The following is a 27,742-nucleotide window of genomic DNA, read 5'->3' as shown; positions in this document are numbered from 1 at the left end:
TATAAACCTAATAAAATAATCACACAACACAGACTTCACTTGCATTTTTCTGCAAACAGTTCTTTCTATGCATTCCAATCTGGACTGATTTATAGACAGGAAGATCTTGTTCTTTTGAAATCTGCTCAATAGCTCAGGTCTGGTTAAACTGATTAACTTTAGCTTGCTTGGCTTTGCTGCAACACAAGCGGACAGCTCCACCTACTGGCTATTTTAATAAATGCACTGCTTCTCAATGCTTTTCAATGGCAGTCACATGACTGGAAAAAAGGTTGTTATTCTGAAACGGTGTAAATTGAACCGTTGTAAAACGAGGGCCACCTGTATATTGTACATGTATTACAATTGTAACAACACACTTGCAAGTAAAATTGTGATGAGTCCTGAATAAAGATCACACAACTGATTTATTTACTCATTAGACAACTTTATTACAACATTACAAAATCCATAATCTGCAATCTGCCATGGTAAAGATGTTCTGTCTAATTTATAGAGATGTTAAAACGGAATGTGCTGTATCACTACTATATCCACACAGTGTTTTGCTTTCTTTTTTAAATAGCAGAGAATTGTTAAAAGGACAGTCTACTCCAGAATTATTATTGTCTAAAAATATAGATAATCCCTTTATTACCTATTCCCCAGTTTTGAACAGTCATCATGGTTATATTAATATACTTTTTACCTCTGTGATTACCTTGTATCTAAGCCTCTGCAGACCCCTGATCACATGGCTATTTATTATCTAATGACTTGCATTTTAGCCAATTAGTGCAGTGTCATGCACGACTACACAGGAGAGAGCACACATGAACTAGCAATCTCCTGTTGTGAAAAGCTAAAAAAAAACGCATGTGATAAGAGGCTGTCTATAGTGGCTTAGAAACGGGCAGAAATGTAGAGGTTTTAAATTTTTATAAAGTATATTAGTATAAGAATGTTGGTTGTGCAAAGCTGAGGAATGGGTAGTAAAGGAGTTATCTATGTTTTGAAACAATAACAATTTTGGTGTTGATTGTCCCTTTAACTGTATTTCACTAGTATTGTACAGATAGATATTTACTCCCCCCCCCCCCCTTGAAATTATTGATTTTGGTATGCTCCTAATTGCAGTATAACCTTCTGGGTTTTTTTAAAGGTAGAGCTGTCATGTCGCAGTGTTAGAAGTTTTGAGATCTGACCCCCAGATACCACTATGGATTTGATTAGATCATACTATGAAATGAAAAAATAGACTTTTTAAAGGTAAATTACATTTTGCGCTTGTGCCTATATAACTTTGGGGTTTTACCCTTTGCAAATGGGTTAAAACGTTTGCTCAAGAGGTGCAATGCAAGGCCATGAGTAAGATGTCAATATAGCTGCCAGTCACCGGTTGTATCCTGTATATAAGTGTTTTTCAACCGCGGTTTTCAAGTACCTCCAACAAGCCAGGTTTTCATTATAGCTGAACTAGAACACAGGTGAAATATTCCGCTCATCAGTAACCATGGTTACTATCCTGCTCTCAACCATCAGCTGATTATTCTCTAGTTCAGCTATAATGTAAATCTGACCTGTTAGGGTTACTTGAGGGCCGCGGTTAAGGAACACTGCTGCATTAGACTGGCTCAGGAACTTCCCTGGTTAATATGTTTAACTATGTGTTCAACAGGACATAAAAATGATTCTGTGTTAGAGCATTTCATTATTGTACTGCTGCTTACATATATACATGTGTTTAACCCCTGTAAAGAGGTGAACTAAAGAGCTGCTATGAGCTACTGGGAGCTAGCTGTGCACATCTGGTGAGCCAAAGAGACACATGCGTGTAGCCACTAATCACCAGCTGTTTCCCAATAATGTATTGCTGCCTCTGAGGCTTCCTAGGTATGCTTTTCAACAAAGGATACCAAGAGAATTACGTATATTTGATTATTGAGGTTTGTTGCTGACCATAATTGCAATAAAGTCCCCAAATAAATTTAAGCAGCATTTGCAAGAAAAATATTTAATATGTTTAAATTCTTTTATTTCAAATCATTTAAATAATATCGTTTAACTTTCTCTGTAACTATGAATGTGTCCTACTGGTTGAAACATGCGATTACAACTGTTCAGAGTCAAGTAGGCAAGTTACTTCAAAGCTTTCTGAACAATCTCAGAACAGAAATCTAAGTCGATTTAGATTATCTGGAAGCCTCCGAATCTTGTGCTTATCAGTCAGCAGAAAAGATATTGTTTCCACCAAACTTTGCAACATACTTGTTTTACCGTAACCGTCAGTAACCGAGTACACCTAGTTTGTCTGTTTGATTAACCTTAGGTTGACATTTATAACTTTTTTTTAAAAAAACTAAAATTTATATTGTAAGTACAAAGTGTGGTTGTTTGAATTTCCAAAGAGCAACAAGGTAAAGAAACTATTTTTGAATGGCGCCATTGTTAAAATACAACGTACTCTAGACATGGTACAGTCCATAGCTCCTGGAAAAAGGGACAGTGATTGATTTAGTGTTGTGCATTATCACTAAGCTATCTATAGAGTAGCAGATTCTCTGCGGTGACAAGCGTGTGGTATCTGCTCACCTTTGGATCGTTTGTATGGTTTGACCTCACATTGTTATCTTGCAATGCAAATATATTCAGAAGCTCCTGATAAAGCTTTGTATACGATTAGTCAGAAGATCAGCTACTACATATAGACGGGAGATGCACCGAAGTAACAGAGAAGGGAATCGTTAATGACAATTGCATTGAATAATATTCTTTCACCTTAATAATTAACCCTATATTATGTCATTTTGTTAAAGGGACGTTAAACCCACATTTTTTTCTTTCATGATTCAGATAGAGAATACAATTTTAAACAACTTTCTAATTTACTTCTATTATCTAATGTGCTTCATTCTCTTGATATTCTTTCCTGAAAAGCATTTCTAGATAGGCTCAGTAGCTTCTGATTGGTGGCTTCACATAGATGCCTCATTTGATTGGCTCACCAATGTGCATTGCTATTTCTTTAACAAAGGATATCTAAAGATTGCAGCAAATTAGATAATAGAAGTAAATTGGAATGTTGTTTAAAATTGTATTCTCTATCTGAATCGTGAAGGAAAATTTTGGGGTTTAAGGGCCCTTTAACAAACATATTTAGAAAGATATGGTAGTGTACATACAACTTTTTCCCTGTTATTCCAGTGTAGATTCCTCCTACTGTGTCAAAAGTCAGTCTTGAGATTTTTTTTATTTTTATTTTTTTATTACAACTAGATAAATAAAAGGAGCACTGATCATATCCCTTTAAAGGTCTATAGGCTTTATATATGTCAATTTATTTACATTGCAGTTATGTTTACTGTCTCATCTCATTATTGGCAATCCAGTATCTACCCTATAATATAATATTGAGAGTTGTTTTTTTCATAGACAGTTTAATTGAATGCTGCATTATTCAAAGAAAAAAAAATGAGTGATACAGAACAAGTGTTCAGACACATTAAATAGGTGATTCACATCTCTCATCCCAGGAAACAAACATTTGGTAGGTGAAGAAATGTTAGCAAGCTATTGTGCTGGCAGTAATTTGTGTTATTAGCATCACTGAAATGAAGTCCTGCATAGAGCTGCATAACATTGCTGTGAAATCCGTAATAGGCCTCTGAGATGCCTAAGGGGTTAATGCGGGCCCTGTCATAATGCGCATTGATTTTGTTGCCAGTTCTATATTTTTCGTTTGGTTGCATTAGATACATAGTTGCCGGCAACATGTGCTTCCTCTGTATTGCTGTTGGTGGATAGTGCATGGGGATATAGTAAACTGAGGTAAACTATGTTATCCAAATTATAAGGAAGTCTCTATCCACTGTGTTAAAGGGACAAATACATTTTCTAAGCCTAGTATTGAGGTAATTCCCAGCCTTCCTCTAGTCATGGGTGCTGCCATGTTGAAATTTAGCATCCACTGCATTCCAGTCCAAAATGGCAGCCCCCATAATTAGAGGGAGGTGCATGAAATGTGTTTAGTGTTTGATGTCCCTTTAATGTAAAATGCATTTGTGTACAATAAACTGAACATGTATATTTTTATGTAATCTTAAATGATTTGTATGTTCTACTTTTATCAGACTGTTTATACAGTGCAAAAACAGTTTATATACTGAAAAGTATATTTTCAAAACCAAAAGTGTTTGAGGGCAAGAGAAAAAAAGGACCATAAGGTTATTATGACATTGATTTATGTAAAGAAAAACTCTGTTTTTACAACCTGCCTATTTCATATGTGATTAGATTCCACTGAAACTTAAATAGTGCCAGCTGAGAGTTTAGTGCCAGGGCTGTCAAAATGTAGCACAACCATGTTTAATTGCAGGTGATCGTGCCAGCTCTCATCTACAGAAATTCTGGAAAAACGATGGGTTATTGGGGATGAGGTGGTTGGTGGGTGTCATACAATAGCTCATCCCCAAAAGTCTATCTATGCCTTAGTGTATACATTATATACAGTTAGCTTTTTTCACAACAGGGACTGCATTGTATCTCCTTGGCTGCCAGTAACAAGTAATTCAGTGATTTTACCCCTCCCCTCTGCTTATTAATACACAAAAAGCTGCAATTTTACTCCTCACTGTCTTACAGTAGCACACACAACAGTGATTTTACTCTTTTTGTTTTCCAGAAACACACAAGGCAGTGATTTTTGTTTAACTGGCAGTCAGTAATACATAGGGCAGTGATTTCATTATTAATGCAATTGGTAGGCAAAATCATGTTTTTTACTTCTTTTTGGAGCCATATTGGTACTGAGGTACAGATTGCCTTTATAATGTAGGTGCTACTTAGTGGACTTAAAGGGACATAATACCCATATGCTAAATCACTTGAGTCATGCAGTGTAACTGTAAATAGCTAACAAGAAAATATCACCTGAATATCTCAATGTAAAAAAGGAAGATATTTTACCTCAAAATTTCTTCAGTTCACAATATTAAGTGCTCTGTAGCCACTACATATATAAAAAAAAAAAAAAAAACAGGCAATCGGCTTAATCGGTGCTGATGTCACTCCTTTTTTTTTTTACTGTTATCCCATGAGATTTCACTGCAATCTTATGAGATTTTATAGTTAACTTCATTAAACTGAGGAGGGAAATAACATGACTGTGCCTGCACATGCCAGATGCACGCTCCCTTGCAAGTCCTGGGACTAGCATCCTGATTGGCTGCTTAAAGACCGTTTACAATATCTTCCTGTTTTACATAGATATGTTAAGGTGATATTTTCTAGTCAGCTTTTTACAGATGTGCTGCATTACTTTCAAGTGTTTCAGTATTTGGGTATCACACCTCTTTAAAGTGTCCATTTTTTGTACAGATTTTACTGGACTAGCTGGTTGAAATACCAGAATGGACAACTGGCAATCCAACAGCAGACTAACAAGTGAACAACACTCTTCTTCCATTTCATGGTTCCATTGCACAAATGTCTCCTGTATTCATTTATGTGTTTGCATGCAGGTCAAAGGCTTCATGTTATGTTTTTTATCCCTACTCATACTATGAACTTACTTTCCATTACTGTCCATCATGTCCATTATTTTGTTTGTCATTTATGTTTTTCAGCATACTTTTGCATTTTGTTTTTTCCCCCTATTATATCATGCTTTTCATTTAATTTTCCATTGTATATATTATTTTTTAATTTGTATTTTTTTTATGTTCTCCATACTTGTGGTGGATGTATTTTGGGTTTTGCCTGCTTGCTGACTTCCATAGATTCCAGTTCCACAGCCCTCTGACATGGATGATATAGAGGAGTGGCTCGGTACAGACGTGGTGAGAGTCTTTTATATTTCTCATTTTATTTGTGTTATATATTTTTCTTTGGTTGACCAAGTAGCAGAACTTGCTAGTAGTGCGTATCTCAACCCACGTATACAAACATTTTTCATACTTACCATTGTGGATTCTGTGTAGATCAGAAGTGCTTAATTAATAATTTAATGAAAGAAAATGTTATTTATAATTATCGTATCACATACTACATCCTGCACATTCCTAATTATGAACTTTTTTGCTTTCCTAAAAGAATTAGAAATGAAGTGTCAAACAAAAGTCTGCATATGGAATTTTTGTATAAAAGGATTAAACACATAGCTAAAGTGTTGTCCAGAGCAACAATATGCTCCTGAGTTGGACTTGAGCTAGTTAAAGGGACAGTCTACCATAGAATTGTTTTAAAAGATAGATAATCCCTTTATTACCCATTCCCCAGTTTTGCATAACCAACACAGTGTTATTAATGTACTTTTTACCTCTGTGATTACCTTGTATCTAGGAACCTTCTAACAGCCCCCTGATCACATGACTGTGACTGTTTATTATCTATTGTCTTAAATGTAGCATTGTGTTGTGCTAAATCCCAAATAACCCCCTGTACCTGAACACAGTGTTATCTATATGGCCCACATGTACTTTCTGTCTCTTTGTGTTGAAATGAGATTTAAAAAGCATGTGATAAGAGGCAGCCCTCAAAGGCTTATAAATTAGCATATGAGCCTACCTATGTTTAGTTTAAACTAAGAATACCAAGAGAAAAAAACAATTTGATGATAAAAGTAAATTGGAATATGGATTAAAATTAAAAGTCCTATCTGAATAATGAAAGTTTAATTTATACTAGACTGTCCCTTTAATGGTGGTGACATATGTATTCCACTCTTGATTGGCTCATTGTCCATGTCCAGCTCAGGAGTGGAAGTGTATTGCCATGCTTACTTTAAGTATGTGTTTATTTTTAAGTAAAATGCTCTTGAACCTTTTACTGTTTCACTATAATGTCTCTTTAAAGGGACATTAAACTCACATTTGCTTTCATGATTCCCGATATCAAATACAATTTTTTTTTTTTAATTTTTTTTTTAATTTTAAAGTTGTTTTTATTGAGGTTCAGAAAAGTTACATATTACAAATCTTTGTAATGCAAGTTACAGAGCTTCTTGTGGGTTACATATGGTTATAGTATGGAGGGAACAACAGAAACAGGCAATCAAACAAATAACATTAAAGCTCCATATAAACATTGAACTTCTCTTACTAGATTCTTTGTAATGAACTTTACACACATTAAGGTATTGGTGGGTCACATAGATCCATTTGATCATGAGAATTTGGAATGAGCGCAATCATAGTCAAGAATGTCTAGTAAGAACAACCTTAGGGTGATTAGAATAGCCAGAAAAAGAGGAGAAGAGAAAAAAAAAAAAGGGGGGGGGGGGGGGTAGGGGACACAGGTGGGGGAGGGGGAAATCAAATACAATTTTAAACAACTTCCCAATTTACTGCTATTATCTAAATTGCTTCATTCTCTTGGTATTATTTGTTGAAGAAACAGCAATGCATATAGGTGAGCCAATAACATGAGGCATATATGTGCAGCCACCAATCAGCAGCTTCTAGGTATGCTTTTTAACAAAGGATACCAAAAGAACAAAAGTCGATGATAATAGAAGTAAATTAGAAAGTTGTTTAAAATTCCTCGCTCCCTCTGAATCATAAAATTGTGTTTCATGTCCTTTTAACACAAAATAAACACTAGACAGAATGATGTATTCAGAACAAAGATATTAGCCTGATAATAATGTGCATTTTTTTTTATTGTATTATGGTTTTTAAATATTGAGAAAATTGTAAAGTTTCAATATCCATAATAAAATGGGTGCTACCGTGTTGTAACCTAGGTTTCCTTCTCTGCTGAGGCCAGCTAGGGACAGTTATAAATAGTTCACTAAAGTGTGCAGCCAATGACTGTATGGAATATAATACTGGTAAGTCTGGAGTCTGCATTTCCACTTCTCACAGGAAATTAAAGGGACATTAAACACTAAATACTTGCTAGATAGAATGATGCATTCAAATAAAAGATTAGTCCATGACTAACATGTAGATGTATTTTTTAAAGTTTCATTAGTTGTTTAAAAAGTGACAAAATAAGTGTACAGTTTGAGTGTCTCTAAAACACTGGGAGCTGCCATGTTGTAACTTGTGTTACCTTCTCTGCTGTGGCCAATAAGAGACAGTTATAAATAAGTCACTAGAAGGTGCAGCCAATGGCTGTGTGGTATAGAACAGTGTTCTGCACTTCCATTTCTAATAGGAACTGAAAAGCTCACAATTTCAGAATGGAATTACAGGCAAAGAGGACAAAATAAATAATGAAAGAATATTGCAGAGTTGTTTTATATATACAATTTATAATTTTATATTACCATCTCAAAGTGTTTAATGTCCCTTTAAGAATTAAATTATAGGAAAGGGGGCAAAATAAATAATGAAAGTAAACTACCGTTAATTAAACATTGTATATTAAGTGTTTAATATCCCTTTAAGGAGTAAGAAAAGAAAAATCACTATACTAATTTTCTACTTCAGCACGGTGAGTCGGATTGGGAAATTATGGCATGTCAGAGACCTAAAATTAGCACATCATACTATTGAAAAGCCTGGAGGAATCTAAGTTCCTTATCTCTTTTGCTGTGGCCAATTCGATTTTGAGCTGAGTTAAGCAGTCACTGTGTAGAATGTTTCAGATTCCCCAATGTTGGAGTCAATTCAGGTTCTCTGGGAAGAAGTAGAAAAATCATTCCAATGTTGTTTCATTTTTCTAAACGTTGTACAGGATGATAATATGTTGTATTTAATGCCCGTATATTTACTTTGTAATAAATCTCTGAAGTTATGTAAGCTGCATTTTCGTACCTGATAAACCATCTTTCTTCTGTTAAGTGTGATCAGTCCACGGGTCATCATTACTTCTGGGATATTACTCCTCCCCAACAGGAAGTGCAAGAGGATTCACCCAGCAGAGCTGCATAAAGCTCCTCCCCTCTACGTCACTCCCAGTCATTCTCTTGCACCCAACGACTAGATAGGATGTGTGAGAGGACTATGGTGATTATACTTAGTTTTATATCTTCAATCAAAAGTTTGTTATTTTAAAATAGCACCGGAGTGTGTTATTATCTCTCTGGCAGAGTTTGAAGAAGAATCTACCAGAGTTTTTGTTATGATTTTAGCCGGAGTAGTTAAGATCATATTGCTGTTTCTCGGCCATCTGAGGAGAGGTAAACTTCAGATCAGGGGACAGCGGGCAGATGAATCTGCATAGAGGTATGTAGCAGTTTTTATTTTCTGACAATGGAATTGATGAGAAAATCCTGCCATACCGATATAATGTCATGTATGTATACTTTACACTTCAGTATTCTGGGGAATGGTACTTCACTAGAATTACACTGTAAGAAATACATAAAGCTGTTTAATAACTAGAGATTATGTTTAACGTTTTTGCTGGAATGTAAAATCGTTTTCATTTACTGAGGTACTGAGTGAATAAATGTTTGGGCACTATTTTTCCACTTGGCAGTTGCTTAATCTGTTTTCTGACAGTTTCTGTTCTCCCTCACTGCTGTGTGTGAGGGGGAGGGGACGTTTTTTTGGCGCTTTTACTACACATCAAATATTTCAGTCAGCAACTCATTGTATTCCCTGCATGATCCGGTTCATCTCTACAGAGCTCAGGGGTCTTCAAAACTTATTTTGAGGGAGGTAATTTCTCTCAGCAGAGCTGTGAGAATTATAGTTTGACTGAGATAAAAAACGTTTATTCTGTAATTTGTTTCCTGCTTTCAGAATTTGTTATCTTTGCTAATGGGATTAAACCTTTGCTAAAGTTGTGTTATTTACAAGGATTGAGGCTATAACTGTTTCAATTTATTAATTTTCAACTGTCATAGATCTTCTGTGCTTCTTAAAGGCACAGTACGTTTTAATATTATTCTAATTGAATTGTATTTCCAAGTTACAAGTTTATTTGCTAGTGTGTTAAACATGTCTGATTCAGAGGATGATACCTGTGTCATTTGTTGCAATGCCAAAGTGGAGCCCAATAGAAATTTATGTACTAACTGTATTGATGCTACTTTAAATAAAAGTCAATCTGTACAAATTGAACAAATTTCACCAAACAACGAGGGGAGAGTTATGCCGACTAACTCGCCTCACGTGTCAGTACCTACATCTCCCGCTCAGAGGGAGGTGCGTGATATTGTAGCGCCGAGTACATCTGGGCGGCCATTACAAATCACATTACAGGATATGGCTACTGTTATGACTGAGGTTTTGGCTAAATTACCAGAGCTAAGAGGTAAGCGTGATCACTCTGGGGTGAGAACAGAGTGCGCTGATAATATTAGGGCCATGTCAGACACTGCGTCACAGGTGGCAGAACATGAGGACGGAGAGCTTCATTCTGTGGGTGACGGTTCTGATCCAAACAGACTGGATTCAGATATTTCAAATTTTAAATTTAAACTGGAAAACCTCCGTGTATTACTAGGGGAGGTGTTAACGGCTCTGAATGATTGTAACACAGTTGCAATACCAGAGAAAATGTGTAGGTTGGATAAATATTTTGCGGTACCGACGAGTACTGAGGTTTTTCCTATACCTAAGAGACTTACTGAAATTGTTACTAAGGAGTGGGATAGACCCGGTGTGCCGTTCTCACCCCCTCCGATATTTAGAAAAATGTTTCCAATAGACGCCACCACAAGGGACTTATGGCAAACGGTCCCTAAGGTGGAGGGAGCAGTTTCTACCTTAGCTAAGCGTACCACTATCCCGGTGGAGGATAGCTGTGCTTTTTCAGATCCAATGGATAAAAAATTAGAGGGTTACCTTAAGAAAATGTTTGTTCAACAAGGTTTTATATTGCAACCCCTTGCATGCATTGCGCCGATCACGGCTGCAGCGGCATTCTGGATTGAGTCTCTGGAAGAGAACATTGGTTCAGCTACTCTGGACGACATTACGGACAGGCTTAGAGTCCTTAAACTAGCTAATTCATTCATTTCGGAGGCCGTAGTACATCTTACTAAACTTACGGCGAAGAATTCAGGATTCGCCATTCAGGCACGCAGGGCGCTGTGGCTAAAATCCTGGTCAGCTGATGTTACTTCTAAGTCTAAATTGCTTAATATACCTTTCAAAGGGCAGACCTTATTCGGGCCCGGGTTGAAAGAGATTATCGCTGACATTACAGGAGGTAAAGGCCATGCCCTGCCTCAGGACAAAGCCAAAGCCAAGACTAGACAGTCTAATTTTCGTTCCTTTCGTAATTTCAAAGCAGGAGCAGCATCAACTTCCTCTGCACCAAAACAGGAAGGAGCTGTTGCTCGCTACAGACAAGGCTGGAAACCTAACCAGTCCTGGAACAAGGGCAAGCAGACTAGGAAACCTGCTGCTGCCCCTAAAACAGCATGAATTGAGGGCCCCCGATCCGGGATCGGATCTAGTGGGGGGCAGACTTTCTCTCTTCGCCCAGGCTTGGGCAAGAGATGTTCAGGATCCCTGGGCGCTAGAGATAATATCTCAGGGATACCTTCTGGACTTCAAATACTCTCCTCCAAGAGAGAGATTTCATCTGTCAAGATTGTCAACAATCCAGACAAAGAAAGAGGCGTTTCTACGCTGCGTACAAGAGCTCTTGTTAATGGGAGTAATCCATCCAGTTCCACGATCGGAACAGGGACAGGGGTTTTACTCAAATCTGTTTGTGGTTCCCAAAAAAGAGGGAACTTTCAGACCAATCCTGGACTTAAAGATCCTAAACAAATTCCTAAGAGTTCCATCGTTCAAGATGGAGACTATTCGGACAATTTTACCTATGATCCAAGAGGGTCAGTACATGACCACTGTAGATTTAAAAGATGCTTACCTTCACATACCGATTCACAAAGATCATTATCGGTACCTAAGGTTTGCCTTCCTAGACAGGCATTACCAGTTTGTGGCTCTTCCATTCGGATTGGCTACAGCTCCAAGAATCTTCACAAAGGTTCTGGGTGCTCTTCTGGCGGTACTAAGACCGCGGGGAATCTCGGTAGCTCCATACCTAGACGACATTCTGATACAAGCTTCAAGCTTTCAAACTGCCAAGTCTCATACAGAGTTAGTGCTGGCATTTCTAAGGTCACATGGATGGAAGGTGAACGAAAAGAAAAGTTCACTCGTTCCACTCACAAGAGTTCCCTTCCTGGGGACTCTTATAGATTCTGTAGAAATGAAGATTTACCTGACAGAGGACAGGCTAACAAGACTTCAAAGTGCTTGCCGCACCCTTCATTCCATTCAACACCCGTCAGTGGCTCAATGCATGGAGGTAATCGGCTTAATGGTAGCGGCAATGGACATAGTACCCTTTGCACGCTTACACCTCAGACCACTGCAACTGTGCATGCTAAGTCAGTGGAATGGGGATTACTCAGACTTATCCCCTTCTCTGAATCTGGATCAAGAGACCAGAAATTCTCTTCTATGGTGGCTTTCTCGGCCACATCTGTCCAGGGGGATGCCATTCAGCAGACCAGACTGGACAATTGTAACAACAGACGCCAGCCTTCTAGGTTGGGGTGCCGTCTGGAATTCTCTGAAGGCTCAGGGACAATGGAGTCAGGAGGAGAGTCTCCTGCCAATAAACATTCTGGAATTGAGAGCAGTTCTCAATGCCCTCCTGGCTTGGCTCAAGTTGACAACTCGGGGGTTCATCAGGTTTCAGTCGGACAACATCACGACTGTAGCTTACATCAACCATCAGGGAGGGACAAGAAGCTCCCTAGCTATGATGGAAGTATCAAAGATAATTCGCTGGGCAGAGTCTCACTCTTGCCACCTGTCAGCAATCCACATCCCGGGAGTGGAGAACTGGGAGGCGGATTTCTTAAGTCGTCAGACTTTTCATCCGGGGGAGTGGGAACTTCATCCGGAGGTCTTTGCCCAAATACTTCGACGTTGGGGCAAACCAGAGATAGATCTCATGGCGTCTCGACAGAACGCCAAGCTTCCTCGTTACGGGTCCAGATCCAGGGATCCAGGAGCAGTCCTGATAGATGCTCTGACAGCACCTTGGGACTTCAGGATGGCTTACGTGTTTCCACCCTTCCCGTTGCTTCCTCGATTGATTGCCAGAATCAAACAAGAGAGAGCATCAGTGATTCTAATAGCACCTGCGTGGCCACGCAGGACTTGGTATGCAGACCTGGTGGACTTGTCATCCTGTCCACCTTGGTCTCTACCTCTGAAACAGGACCTTCTGATACAGGGTCCCTTCAAACATCAAAATCTAACTTCTCTGAAGCTGACTGCTTGGAAATTGAACGCTTGATTTTATCAAGACGTGGGTTTTCTGAGTCAGTTATTGATACCTTAATACAGGCTAGGAAACCTGTTACCAGAAAGATTTACCATAAGATATGGCGTAAATACCTATATTGGTGTGAATCCAAAGGTTACTCTTGGAGTAAGGTTAGGATTCCTAGGATATTGTCTTTTCTACAAGAAGGTTTAGAAAAGGGTTTATCTGCTAGTTCATTAAAGGGACAGATCTCAGCTCTGTCCATTCTGTTACACAAACGTCTGTCAGAAGTTCCTGACGTCCAGGCTTTTTGTCAGGCTTTGGCCAGGATTAAGCCTGTGTTTAAAACTGTTGCTCCACCATGGAGTTTAAACCTTGTTCTTAATGTTTTACAGGGCGTTCCGTTTGAACCCCTTCATTCCATTGATATAAAGTTGTTATCTTGGAAAGTTCTATTTTTAATGGCTATTTCCTCGGCTCGAAGAGTCTCTGAATTATCAGCCTTACATTGTGATTCTCCTTATTTGATTTTTCATTCGGATAAGGTAGTCCTGCGTACTAAACCTGGGTTCTTACCTAAGGTAGTTACTAACAGGAATATCAATCAAGAGATTGTTGTTCCTTCTTTATGCCCAAATCCTTCTTCAAAGAAGGAACGTCTACTGCACAACCTGGATGTAGTCCGTGCTCTAAAATTTTACTTACAGGCAACTAAGGAATTTCGACAAACGTCTTCTCTGTTTGTCATTTACTCTGGGCAGAGGAGAGGTCAAAAAGCTTCCGCTACCTCTCTTTCTTTTTGGCTTCGTAGCATAATTCGTTTAGCTTATGAGACTGCTGGACAGCAGCCTCCTGAAAGAATTACAGCTCATTCTACTAGAGCTGTGGCTTCCACTTGGGCCTTCAAGAATGAGGCCTCTGTTGAACAGATTTGCAAGGCTGCAACTTGGTCTTCGCTTCATACTTTTTCCAAATTTTACAAATTTGACACTTTTGCTTCATCGGAGGCTATTTTTGGGAGAAAGGTTCTTCAGGCAGCGGTTCCTTCTGTATAAAGAGCCTGCCTATCCCTCCCGTCATCCGTGTACTTTTGCTTTGGTATTGGTATCCCAGAAGTAATGATGACCCGTGGACTGATCACACTTAACAGAAGAAAACATAATTTATGCTTACCTGATAATTTCCTTTCTTCTGTAGTGTGATCAGTCCACGGCCCGCCCTGTTTTTAAGGCAGGTAAATATTTTTTAATTTATACTCCAGTCACCACTTCACCCTTGGCTTTTCCTTTCTCGTTGGTCCTTGGTCGAATGACTGGGAGTGACGTAGAGGGGAGGAGCTTTATGCAGCTCTGCTGGGTGAATCCTCTTGCACTTCCTGTTGGGGAGGAGTAATATCCCAGAAGTAATGATGACCCGTGGACTGATCACACTACAGAAGAAAGGAATTTATCAGGTAAGCATAAATTATGTTTTTAAATGTGAGCTATATAGAAGTTGTATTGTGCATTAAATACTATGTTAATGCAGAAAGGATTTCTTACATTTGCATGCATAAAGTCTCTGCTGATATACTGTTTGTCACTTAAAGGGACAGTCTACTCCAGAATTTGTATTGTTTAAAGACAGATAATCCCTTTATTACCCATTCCCCTGTTTTGTATAACTAACATGGTTATATTAATACACTTTTTACCTCTGTGATTAATTTGTATCTAAGCCTCTGCAGACTGCCCCCTTATTTCGTTGCTTTTGGCAGAATTAAATTTTAGCCAATCAGTGCCGACTCATACATTTCTCCATGGGAGTGAGCACAATGTTATCTATATGGCACACATGAATTAGCATTGTCTAGCTGTGAAATACTGTCAAAATGCACTGACATAAGAGGTGGCCTTCAAGGGCTTAGAAACGATCATATGAGCCTACCTAGGTTTAGATTTCAACAACGAATACCAAGAAAACAAAGCAAATTTTATGATAAAAGTAAATTGGAAAGTTGTTTAAAATTACATTTCCTATCTGAATCATGAAAGTTTAATTTTGACTAGACTGTCCCTTTAAAGTTAGACTCAGCAGGACAAGCTTGTAATTTGCGTGTATAGAAATATAAGTGCTATTAGCACACCTTCTATTAGAGCAAAAAAATGATACATAGAGTTAGAGAGTCCAAATGTAATCAAGGTCCCAAAACCATTCTAATTAAATCCAATTGTACATGGAGTCTTAAAGGTAGAGAACTTCTGGATAACTGAAACTGTGGTGCTGCTGTAATATCAGAAGACAACTTGAAGGTAATAACTACAAGATAAAAATACAGCTGAACCCTGATTCAAGGTTAAAAGTATTTAATCAAACTTCTTGTAAACAAATACAAATTCACTTACTTGAACTACAGGTAAAATCTATGCATCTAAAATCATCCTGAATAGAGTGGTATGTCCGCTCCTGTTGTTCTCTGGTTTTGTTATAGCTTGTTACAGAGGAGGGATCTATAGAATCCTCTGCTGCTTTCTACTGAGCTTGATGGAGTGGCTACTTTGAAATAAATCTTTTATTTCTTTCATACAGGTGGTGAGAGTCCACAATCCTTTACTCTCGGGAATTACTCTTTTCTACCACTAGGAGGAGGCAAAGATTCCCAAACTCAAAGAGCTCTATAAAACCCCTCCTACCTCTCACATACCTCAGTCTTTACTTTGCGTCCGCTGAAGGTGGTTGAAGAATGAAGATGTGCATTTTATTCTTCAGAGATTAGTTTTTAGTCTATATTGAAGCCCGGTTTCCCCTCAGAGTACAGTGCTTGTCAGAGGGATGTATATGGGGTATGGTTTATGATACTTTTTTCACCTCATGGGAAATTTTTCATAAACCCTCTATAATGGTTGCAGGGACTTGTCTTTTGCCTCCCTTAATACATCTACAATATACCCCTATTCAATAACCTCTGTGTTTGTGTGTGTATATATATACAGGGAGTGCAGAATTATTAGGCAAGTTGTATTTTTGAGGATTAATTTTATTATTGAACAACAACCATGTTCTCAATGAACCCAAAAAACTCATTAATATCAAAGCTGAATAGTTTTGGAAGTAGTTTTTAGTTTGTTTTTAGTTATAGCTATTTTAGGGGGATATCTGTGTGTGCAGGTGACTATTACTGTGCATAATTATTAGGCAACTTAACAAAAAACAAATATATACCCATTTCAATTATTTATTTTTACCAGTGAAACCAATATAACATCTCAACATTCACAAATATACATTTCTGACATTCAAAAACAAAACAAAAACAAATCAGTGACCAATATAGCCACCTTTCTTTGCAAGGACACTCAAAAGCCTGCCATCCATGGATTCTGTCAGTGTTTTGATCTGTTCACCATCAACATTGCGTGCAGCAGCAACCACAGCCTCCCAGACACTGTTCAGAGAGGTGTACTGTTTTCCCTCCTTGTAAATCTCACATTTGATGATGGACCATAGGTTCTCAATGGGGTTCAGATCAGGTGAACAAGGAGGCCATGTCATTAGATTTTCTTCTTTTATACCCTTTCTTGCCAACCATGCTGTGGAGTACTTGGACGCGTGTGATGGAGCATTGTCCTGCATGAAAATCATGTTTTTCTTGAAGGATGCAGACTTCTTCCTGTACCACTGCTTGAAGAAGGTGTCTTCCAGAAACTGGCAGTAGGACTGGGAGTTGAGCTTGACTCCATCCTCAACCCGAAAAGGCCCCACAAGCTCATCTTTGATGATACCAGCCCAAACCAGTACTCCACCTCCACCTTTCTGGCGTCTGAGTCGGACTGGAGCTCTCTGCCCTTTACCAATCCAGCCACTGGCCCATCCATCTGGCCCATCAAGACTCACTCTCATTTCATCAGTCCATAAAACCTTAGAAAAATCAGTCTTGAGATATTTCTTGGCCCAGTCTTGACGTTTCAGCTTGTGTGTCTTGTTCAGTGGTGGTCGTCTTTCAGCCTTTCTTACCTTGGCCATGTCTCTGAGTATTGCACACCTTGTGCTTTTGGGCACTCCAGTGATGTTGCAGCTTTGAAATATGGCCAAACTGGTGGCAAGTGGCATCTTGGTAGCTGCACGCTTGACTTTTCTCAGTTCATGGGCAGTTATTTTGCGCCTTGGTTTTTCCACACGCTTCTTGCGACCCTGTTGACTATTTTGAATGAAACGCTTGATTGTTCGATGATCACGCTTCAGAAGCTTTGCAATCTTGCTGCATCCCTCTGCAAGATATCTCACTATTTTTTACTTTTCTGAGCCTGTCAAGTCCTTCTTTTGACCCATTTTGCCAAAGGAAAGGAAGTTGCCTAATAATTATGCACACCTGATATAGGGTGTTGATGTCATTAGACCACACCCCTTCTCATTACAGAGATGCACATCACCTAATATGCTTAATTGGTAGTAGGCTTTCGAGCCTATACAGCTTGGAGTAAGACAACATGCATAAAGAGGATGATGTGGTCAAAATACTCATTTGCCTAATAATTCTGCACTCCCTGTATGTGTGTATATATATATATATATATATATATATATATATATATACTCCCTGTATGTGTGTATATATATATATATATATATATATATATATATATATATATATATATATATATATATATATATATATATATATATGGCCCTGAGACAGATCCTTTTCACTATTCCCTTGCTGTTTTGTGCTTGTCTGATTTTTTTTGGCGGTCTTGATTTTTCACGCGTCGGAGTTGCGCACAATGGGTTAGTGCACATCCCTTTAGTCTTCATCCCTTTAGTCTTCTATAGTTTTCCCGCTTGGAGGTTTACGCCTTTTGGGTTAGCGCACATCTTTTTAGTCTTCCTATAGTTTACCAGCACGTAGAGTTATACGCTCATTAAGTTTTAGCGCACAAATCCCCTTTTAATTTGTCAATTTTTTGCACATGCTCGGATTTAATGTTAATTCCTCCTGCTTTGTTTTTGCTCTTCAGCTTGTGCATTGTACCTGTGACTCTGACTCTTTTTTTTTATTAAAGCTGCTTATGAGGGGTTAAGTGGTACCATTCCTCAAGAGCTTTTTAAGGGGTTTTTATTGTTTGTTTTGCTTTGCCATATGCTATAATGGAGCAGCAGGATTATGTCCCTAAATCTATCGAAGAAACGGAGTCTCCTCCTTTCTACCATTAGTTGTACTTATTGTAAGAAGGCTGAAGTGCCTTCTACAGCTCATTTGTGTGACTCATGTTTAGATTTTGTAATGCAATCAGACCAATCTAATGCTGTTTCTCTGGGTACTAATGCACCTACTGTTCATTACAGGATAATGCTGATGTAGTGCCTCCTGCCATGAAAAAATCTTATCAAGGCTTCAGTTTCTGAAGCATTGGCTGCTCTCCCGCCTTCAAACAAGCATAAAAGATCAGTTTAGATTTTACCTTCTACAAGTGCTATATTCCCTGAGACCAGGGATACTGTTATGTCTTCAGATGGTGTAGATTCCTCATCTGATGTTGAACATATTCATTCTCTTTTAAAAGGGATCTTAACTACTTTAGGAGTTAAAGATCCTAAAGTTTCTGATGATAGCCTTGTGATTATTTAAATTCAGTTTTTAAGACTGTTGTTAGTCTCCCTGAAGTTTTCTTTGTGCCTGATGCTGTCTCTGACATGATCTCTAGTCTAAGCCAGGTAATTATTTTACTCATTCTGCAAGGTTTAAAAAAACATATAATTTACCTGTTGCTGATTAAGATTTATGGAAAACAATTCCCAAGGTGAATGGGGCCATTTCAACTCTGTTTAAATGTACTACTATTCCTTTGGTACCTCTTTTATGGACCCTTTAGACAGAAAGTTAGAATATTTTCATAGAAGTGCAGGTTATATTCTCGGACCAGCTATTTCTGTTGCTGATGTAGCTGCTGCTTCTACTTACTGGTTGTCTAGTCTTTCAGAACAGTATTCTGATGGATTTGTTAGTCCAAATGTATTGGGTTTGCCTCAGAATGCCAATTCTTTTATTTGTGATGCGGTTTTTGATATTATTAAGATTAATGTAGAAAGCATTTATTTGGCAGTCCTTACCAGGAGAGCCTTGTATACTTAAAGGGCCACTGTAAGTAAATATTTTCTATGCCTGTTACTAACTAACTATCCCAAATACGCTTTTTATCAATAGCATTTCATTAACATATCTCTACCGTATATCAGAAATCTTGTCTGCAAATTTAATTGTTTTCCAAACCCACTTTGCGGGAATCCTTTGCTCTGTACCAATCCGTTTACAATACCTAGGTTTCAAAATGGCTCTTTAAACACAATTTCATTGGTTTAAGTATTTTGAACATGCAGTGCTGAAAATAGTGGGCAGGATAACGTGACATTATTGGCAAATAAAAGATATAACTTTTAGAACGTTATGAAACTTCGTTTTGGAGAAAATATAGGTCAGTAGGTTTTAATTAATGTTTATTAACTTTAATATGTTAGTTGTTTGGCTTAAAAATTATAACGAAAAGTAATCCTTTAAGAAAAATAAAAGAGATAAGGAAAGAGAAGTAGGAATGGAGTTTTAAGGGACACTATTCCCACTATAAAATATATTTGATAATCATTAAAAATTCCAGGCTTATAGAATAATTTGATCCTTAGGCCAATAAGGGATATAGAGAAAAATTTAAATAAGTTAAATAAAAAATACTGCAGGTATGAGTGTTAAGGATTAACTCATACCCAATTTGAACACTCCACTGCAGACGAGAATACACTACAAACGTTTACATTACTTAAACCATTGGGCTAGTAGAGATACGTCTTCCAAGTATACCCGGCCGATAATCAGGATACCTCAGCATCGGTCTGGAAACGTATATGCGGCTTGCTGTCAGTAATTAACACACATACAGATGCATTTAGGTCCGTAAACTGACCTTTTTCAAGGAGAGCCTTGTGGCATAAATCCTGGTCTGCTGATATGGTGTGTAAATCTAGATTATTGTCGCTTTCCTTTCAGGGAAAAAAGTTATTTGTTTCTGATTAGATTAGATTATTTCTACTGTTACTGGAGGGAGAAGAGGCTTTTCTTCCTTAAGACAGAAAGTCTAGATGGAAATCCAAAGCTTCTAATCGTTTTGTTCAGAATAAGGAACATAAAGCGGACTCCTCTGCTCAAAAGTATGGTTCCTCTGGTTCAGTCCTGAGACCTAATTCTAACTGGAACAAGTCAAAACAGGGTATGAAATCTATCCCTACTACCAAAACTTAATGACGGTGTGGCCCCCGATCCAGAAGTTCTGGTAGGGGGCAGATTGAGCCTCTTTCAGGAGGCTTGGTTTCAGTTTGTTCCAGATCCCTGGGTTTGGAATATATTTTTTCTCAGGAATATCAGAATATCGAATAGGATTTAGAACAAGGCTTCCCAGAGGAAGGTTTTTTTCTGTCCAATGTTCCAAGGAATCCTGTAAAAGCTCAAGCTTTTCTTCAGTCTGTCTCAGATATGGAAGATATGAAAGTTATTGATCCAGTTCTTTTGCAGGAAGTGGGGATTTTTTTTTTCAAATCTCTTCATTGCTTCAAAGAAGGAATGTACTTTCAGACTATTTCTAGATCTAAAGGCTCAGAACAGGTTTGTAAGAATTGGAAACTATCTGGATTATTCTGCCTTTTGTTTAGCAAGGTCAGTTTATGCCCACAATATATTTAAAGGATGCTTACCTTCATGCTCCTATTCACAGAGATCATTTCCAGTTTTTTGAGGTTTGTCTTTCTGGACTGGCATTTTCAGTTTTTGCTTTTCTATTCTTCCATTCGTCTGGCTACAGCTCCAAGAATATTCACAAAGGTTCTGGGTGCCATTTTGTGTGTTATCAGGTCTCAGGATATTGCAGTATTTCCTTCCCTGGATGATATCTTGGTTTAAGCTCTGTCTTTTTCTTTAGCAGTATCTCACACCAACCGACTCTTCTTCAACAGCATGATTGGAGGATCAATTTTCAGAGTTATTTGGTTCCTCACACAATGGTAACTTTCTCAGGCTTCCAAACAGATTCAGTATCTATGAGTCTTTCTCTAACAGAGCAGAAAAGCTTGAAATTGGTGTTTGTCTGAACCTTCAGTCTCTCTTGTTTCCTTCAGTGGCTCTCTGTATGGAAGTCCTATGTCTTGTAATTGCAGCCTCAGATACAATTCCATTTTCTTGATTTTACATGAGGCCTCTTCGGCTTTGTATGCTGTGTCATCTGTCTCAAAGGATATTTTTGGATTCCAGTACAAGTCCGTCTCTAACTTGGTGGCTGGATCATCAGTTTATTATTCAGGGGGCTCATCCTACCTGGACTGTGATCACTACAGATGCAAGTCTCTCAGGTTACCAATCAATGTTCTATAACTCCGTGCAATTTTTAGGGCCAATCAAGTTTTGGCCTCTGTTGAAAAGGGAGTCTCATCTCCATTTATAGACAGACAATGTCACAGCAGTAGCTTATATCAACCATCAGGAGGGAACTTGCAGTTCCCTGGCAATGATGGAGGTGTCTCGGATTCTCTCCTGGGCAGAAGCCAATTCTTGTCTAGTGTACTCTGCAATTCATATTCTAGGAGTGAACAGCTAGAAGGCAGACTTTCACAGTTGTCAATCTCTACATCAAGGGGAATGGACTCTTTACCAGGATGTGTTCAGTCAGATTGTGGATCTTTGGGGTCTCCCAGAAATAGATCTGATGGCCTCTCGTTTGAACAACAAACTTCCCAGGTACTTTGCAAGGTCTAGGAATCCAGAATTAGTTGATGCTTCTAGTAGTTCCTTGGTCTTTTCAGCTTACTTATCTGTTTCTGCCTCTGGTTACTCTTTCTAGAGTGGTTTCCAAGATAAGGCTAGAGACGTAGTCTGTAATCCAGCTTGTCCTTGCAGGATTTGGTATGCGGATCTGGTTTAGATGTCCAGTTGCCCTCCTTGGCCTCTTCCTCTGCAGTCAGACCTCCTATCTCAAGGTCTGTTTTTCCATCCGGATCTCAAGTTTCTGAACTTTATGGCTCAGAAATTGAACGATTAGTTCTTAGACATAGGGGTTTATCTGGTTCTGTGATCAAAAAAACCCTGATTCAGGCTCGTAATCCTTTAACTAGGAAAAACTATAAAATTATCTAGAATGCCTTTTTTTTCATGGTGTATAAATACTGTTTTTTCCTGGCATTTTTTAAGTATTCCTAGGATTCTGCAGTTTGTGCAGGATGGTCCTTCTTTGTGTTCTAATCCTAAAACTGCTTCTGAGAGATCTTTGCATTACTCGGATGTTGTTAGGGCATTTCAATATTACATTGATGCTACTAAGTATTTTAGACAAACTTCCAGTTTGTTTGTTCTTTTTTTTTCTGTTCCTAGAATTGGTCAGAAGGCTTCTGCCGTTTCTTTATCCTCTTGGTTAAGACTTTTGATTCACAAAGCTTATTTGGAGGCATGTCAGCCTCCACCGCAGTGGATTACTGCTCATTCTATAAGGTTGGTTGCCACTTTTTTGGACTTTTAAGAATGAGACTTTAGTTGATTTGCAAGGCAGCTACATGGTCCCCTTTGCATACGTTTACTAAATTATACCATTTTTATGTTTGTTGCTTCTTCTGAAGCAGCCTTTGATAGAAAGGTTCTTCAGACAGTTGTCCTAGTTTGCTTATTTCAAATGCATACAAAAGAAATCCCTCTCTTTTTTTTGTTATTACTCGTGGACTCCACAGCTTGAGTATTAGTTCCCAAGAGTGAAGGAGCATGGACTCTCACAACCTGTATGAAAGAAAACATAATTTATACTTGATATATTCATTTCTTTCATGGTGATAAGAGTCCATGGGACCCCACTCTTTTTTTTTTTTTTTTCTTCAGCACATCTTTTTTTCCCTGCTTCTTTTATGACTCTTATTCCTTTTTCTTACCTCACTTGCTTGGTTGTACATTAGACTGAGGTATGTGTGAGGTGGGAGCGGGTTTATAGAACTCTTGGAGTTTGAGCTATTTTCCCCTTCTTGTGGTAGAGAAGAGCAATTCCCATGAGTAAAGGATTGTGGGCTCTTGCCACCATGAAATAAATTAATTTATCAGGTAAGCATAAATTATGTTTTTGAAATCACCAAGGCATGACAACAACAATGTTAACAAGCCATAACAAAACCAGAGGGCAACAGAGCTTACATACCACTCTAATAAGGATGATTTTAGATGTGCAAATGTTACTTGTACTTAGTAAGTGCACTTTTATTTGTTTACAGGAAGCTTGATTAAATACATTTAAAGGGACATGAAACCCATAAATCTTTCTTTCATGATTTAGAAAGAACTTTCCTATTTACTTCTATTATCTAATTTGCTTCATTCTCTTAATATTCGCTGTTGAAGAAGTAGCAATGCACTACTGGGAGCTAGTTAACGCACTGGGTTAGCCAATAACACGAAGCATATAGGTGCTGCCACCAATCAGCTACCCAGGTATCTTTTTCAACAAAGGATATCAAGAGAACAAAACAAATGAGATAATAGCGTTAAATTGGAAAATTGTTTAAAATCACAATTTCTATCTGAATCGTGAAAGAAAAAAATTGGGTTTCATGTCCCTTTAACCCTAAATCGTAGTTGCTCTGTATTTTTATGACTTAGTCCAAGTAGGCCGTTGCTTGGTACCTTTTTGCCACTGTGGATAAAATAAAGAAGTGCTTTTTATATTGGTGCTATGACATATTATTTGATTGGAATACTGATGTACTGTTTGGAGAAATTATCCGTTTTACATAAAATTGAACAATTGTCTCCAGTTGTTTTATGGTGTTTTTCATATTTTCTTCTTATTTACTGCTACAATAAAAGTACACAAAACTCATAACTTACGCTATCATTTCCTTTCACAATGTACAGACAAGCTAAATATAATTTATGTCATATGTTCATAAAACCTTCCTTTATACAAAGCAGTAAATATTTTTTACACTGTGTCCTGTCACAGGCTCAGATCACAGCTGGTGAGAGGAATGTGGAATATAATTTAGAAAAGATCTATAGCTTTCTAAACCGTGTGTGATTTAATACTTTTTCTTTTACAGAAGGGAGATGAAGTGGATGAAGGAGTGACAAGCGAAGGTATGGCGGTGTCATGATGTATATGTGTGTGTATATCAGGTTATTTAACCCTGTTACTCGGGGGCGGTAAACGTGAGCTTAAAGGGTCAATAAATCCAAAATTAAATACAGGTATACCTCACTTTACAGCGCTTCGCTTTTACAGCGCTTTGTGGAGCTGAAGTTCAACCTCCAAGGATTTTGAAACAGTGCTTTACTCATCGGGAGATTGCGAGAAAAGTGACTGGCACCGTTTTGTTATGCGCAGTTCACTCTGTTTACAGCATTGCAGTGCAATCTGTGTCTCAGTGCTATAGTCTGGCAAATTTTACTACAGTAATTGTCACTATTTTACAGGTACAGTTTTTATTGAATACTAATTGAATACTGTGCTGTGCTGGTGTTAAACTAAACGTAGCACTATTGCACCCCTAATATATTTTAGTTCAAACAGGTTTTCAAGTTTTTAAACACACTGGCAAGTAAGAATGAAGCTAAAACCGCATTGTTTCACTTTAAGGTGGTTTTCACTTTACAGCGGGGCTCCGGTCCCTAACTCGCTGTATGAGCGGGGTATACCTATAGGTTGGATAGAGCAGTGTTCTTCAACCTTTTTGTAACAAGTACCCCCCTGTAGGCATACATTTGATTTCTATGATTTCTATGTACCTAAACTGTAGCACATTATTGATCTTTTACATGAGCAAAAATGGAAATTGTGTATCACTTTATTTCACAAGCTTGTATCAGATATGTTAATGAAGTAAATATATAGGAATCTGATATTTGTTTTATGTTTTCCGGAATGTAATATTTGGCAATATAACCACAGAGAATAATAAACACATAAAACAGATCTATAGTGCATTGATATAAATAATTAGATGCAATACTTAGCTTCTTACATTAAAACAGAGGAAAATATACTATTTTCTGCATGATGAGAAAAGTAATATTTATGGTACCATCTTTCTATTTTTAATAACCATTTCATGCACAGTTTATTTGTCTTATTTTACTGCTGCATGTAACTTCAGTATGATGCACTTAAAGGGACACTGAACCCAAATGTTTTCTTTCGTGATTCAGATAGAGCATGACATTTTAAGCAACTTTCTAATTTATTCCTATTATCGAATTTCTTCATTCTCTTGGTATCTTTATTTGAAAAGCAAGACTATAAGTTTAGAAGACGGTCCATTTTTGGTGAACAACCTGGGTTGTCCTTGCTGATTGGTGGATAAATTCACCCACCAATAAACAAGTGCTGTCCAGGGTCTGAACCAAAAATTGGCTTGCTCCTTATCTTAGGTGCCTTATTTTTCAAATAAAGATCGCAAGAAAACGAAGAAAAATTGATAATAGGAGTACATTAGAAAGTTGCTCAAAATTGCCTGCTCTATCTGAATCATGAAAGAAAAAATTGGGTTCAATGTCCCTTTAACCTATTTCACAGTGGCACATTTATCTGTCACTTGTCTCTGTGACACTTGGTCACATTAAAGGGACACTGAACCCCAAAAAAATGTCATGATTCAGATAGAGCATGACATTTCTCTTGTTAAGTGTATTCAGTCCACGGATCATCCATTACTTATGGGATATATTCCCTTCCCAACAGGAAGTTGCAAGAGGATCACCCAAAGCAGAGCTGCTATATAGCTCCTCCCCTCCATGTCATATCCAGTCATTCTCTTGCAACACTCAACATAGTAGGAAGGTGTGAGAGAAGTGTGGAGTTTTTTATACTTAATTATTTCTTCAATCAAAAGTTTGTTATTTTAAATGGCACCGGAGTGTGCTGTTTTTTCTCTCAGGCAGTATTTAGAAGAAGAATCTGCCTGCGTTTTCTATGATCTTAGCAGAAGTAACTAAGATCCACTGGCTGTTCTCGCACATTCTGAGGAGTGGGGTAACTTCAGAAAGGGAATAGCATGCGGGGTTCCCTGCAGATGAGGTATGTGCAGTAAAATATTTTTCTAAGGAATGGAATTGACTAAGAAAATACTGCTGATACCGATGTAATGTAAGTACAGCCTTAAATGCAGTAGTAGTGACTGGTATCAGGCTGATGAATGTATGTGCAGTAAGTAATTTTCTAAGGAATGGAATTTGACTAAGAAAATGCTGTTAATACTGAAGTAATAAATGAGCCTTTAACTGCAGTAGAAGCGACTGGTAGCAGGCTTAATGATAACACTACATAATTTTTAAAATGTATGTTAAAACGTTTACTGGCATGTTATTCGTTTTTGTGAGGTACTTTGGTGATAAATCTTTTGGGGCATGATTTTTTTCCACATGGCTGACGTATTTTTCTGTATAGAAAAGGTTAACTGAGTTTTCCCACTGTTGTAATATGAGTGGGAGGGGCCTATTTTAGCGCTTTTTTGCGCAGTAAAAATTCAGTCACAGTCTTCCTGCTTCTTCCTCATTGATCCAGGACGTCTCTAGAGAGCTCAGGGGTCTTCAAAATTCATTTTGAGGGAGGTAATCAGTCACAGCAGACCTGTGACAGTGTGTTTGACTGTGATAAAAACGTTAATTGTTAAATTGATTATCCGTTTTGGGTATTAAGGGGTTAATCATCCATTTGCTAGTGGGTGCAATACTTTGCTAACTTAATACATTTACTGTGAAAATTTGGTTGCTATAACTGATTTGGTTCATTGTTATTTCAACTGTGACAGTTTTTTTGTGCTTCTTAAAGGCGCAGTAGCGTTTTTTATATTGCTTGTAAACTTATTCAAAAGGATTTTCCAAGCTTGCTAGTCTCATTGCTAGTCTGTTTAAACATGTCTGACACAGAGGAATCTGTTTGTTCACTATGTTTGAAGGCCAATGTGGAGCCCCATAGAAATATGTGTACTAAATGTATTGATGTCACTTTAAATAAAAGTCAATCTTTATCTGTAAAGAAATTATCACCAGACAACGAGGGGGAAGTTATGCCGACTAACTCTCCTCACGTGTCAGTACCTTCGCCTCCCGCTCAGGAGGCGCGTGATATTGTGGCACCAAGTACATCAGAGAGGCCCTTACAAATCACTTTGCAAGACATGGCTGCTGTTATGACAGAGGTTTTATCTAAATTGCCAGAATTAAGAGGCAAGCGCGATAGCTCTGGGTTAAGGACAGAGCGCGCGGATGATGTGAGAGCCATGTCCGATACTGCGTCACAATTTGCAGAACATGAGGACGGAGAGCTTCATTCTGTGGGTGACGGATCTGATCCAGGGAGACCGGATTCAGAAATTTCTAATTTTAAATTTAAGCTTGAGAACCTCCGTGTATTGTTAGGGGAGGTATTAGCGGCTCTGAATGATTGTAACACGGTTGCAATTCCAGAGAAATTATGTAGGCTGGATAGATACTATGCGGTGCCGGTGTGTACTGACGTTTTTCCTATACCTAAAAGGCTTACAGAGATTATTAGCAAGGAGTGGGATAGACCCGGTGTGCCCTTTT

The 27,742-nt window shown here is 38.1% G+C and overlaps 1 protein-coding gene across 4 annotated transcripts in view; it reads left to right on the top strand.

The window, feature by feature from the left end:
- Window positions 1-27,742, top strand: part of TOM1L2 (target of myb1 like 2 membrane trafficking protein) — a 367,857-nt gene that overhangs the window by 314,647 nt on the left and 25,468 nt on the right. For 3 of the 4 annotated variants that reach the window (XM_053694561.1, XM_053694559.1, XM_053694558.1), the window contains one exon: window positions 24,259-24,295. In XM_053694561.1, coding sequence (XP_053550536.1) covers window positions 24,259-24,295 — 37 coding nt within the window. Of the gene's footprint in view, window positions 1-5,756; window positions 5,817-24,258; window positions 24,296-27,742 lie in introns of all 4 variants that reach the window. The other variant, XM_053694560.1, reaches the window with a different exon arrangement.

This window comes from Bombina bombina, chromosome 11, assembly GCF_027579735.1.
Source record: "Bombina bombina isolate aBomBom1 chromosome 11, aBomBom1.pri, whole genome shotgun sequence".
NCBI classification, from domain to species: Eukaryota; Metazoa; Chordata; class Amphibia; order Anura; family Bombinatoridae; genus Bombina; species Bombina bombina.
Note: the sequence above shows the minus strand (reverse complement) of the source record. Positions and strands in the feature narration are given on the sequence as shown.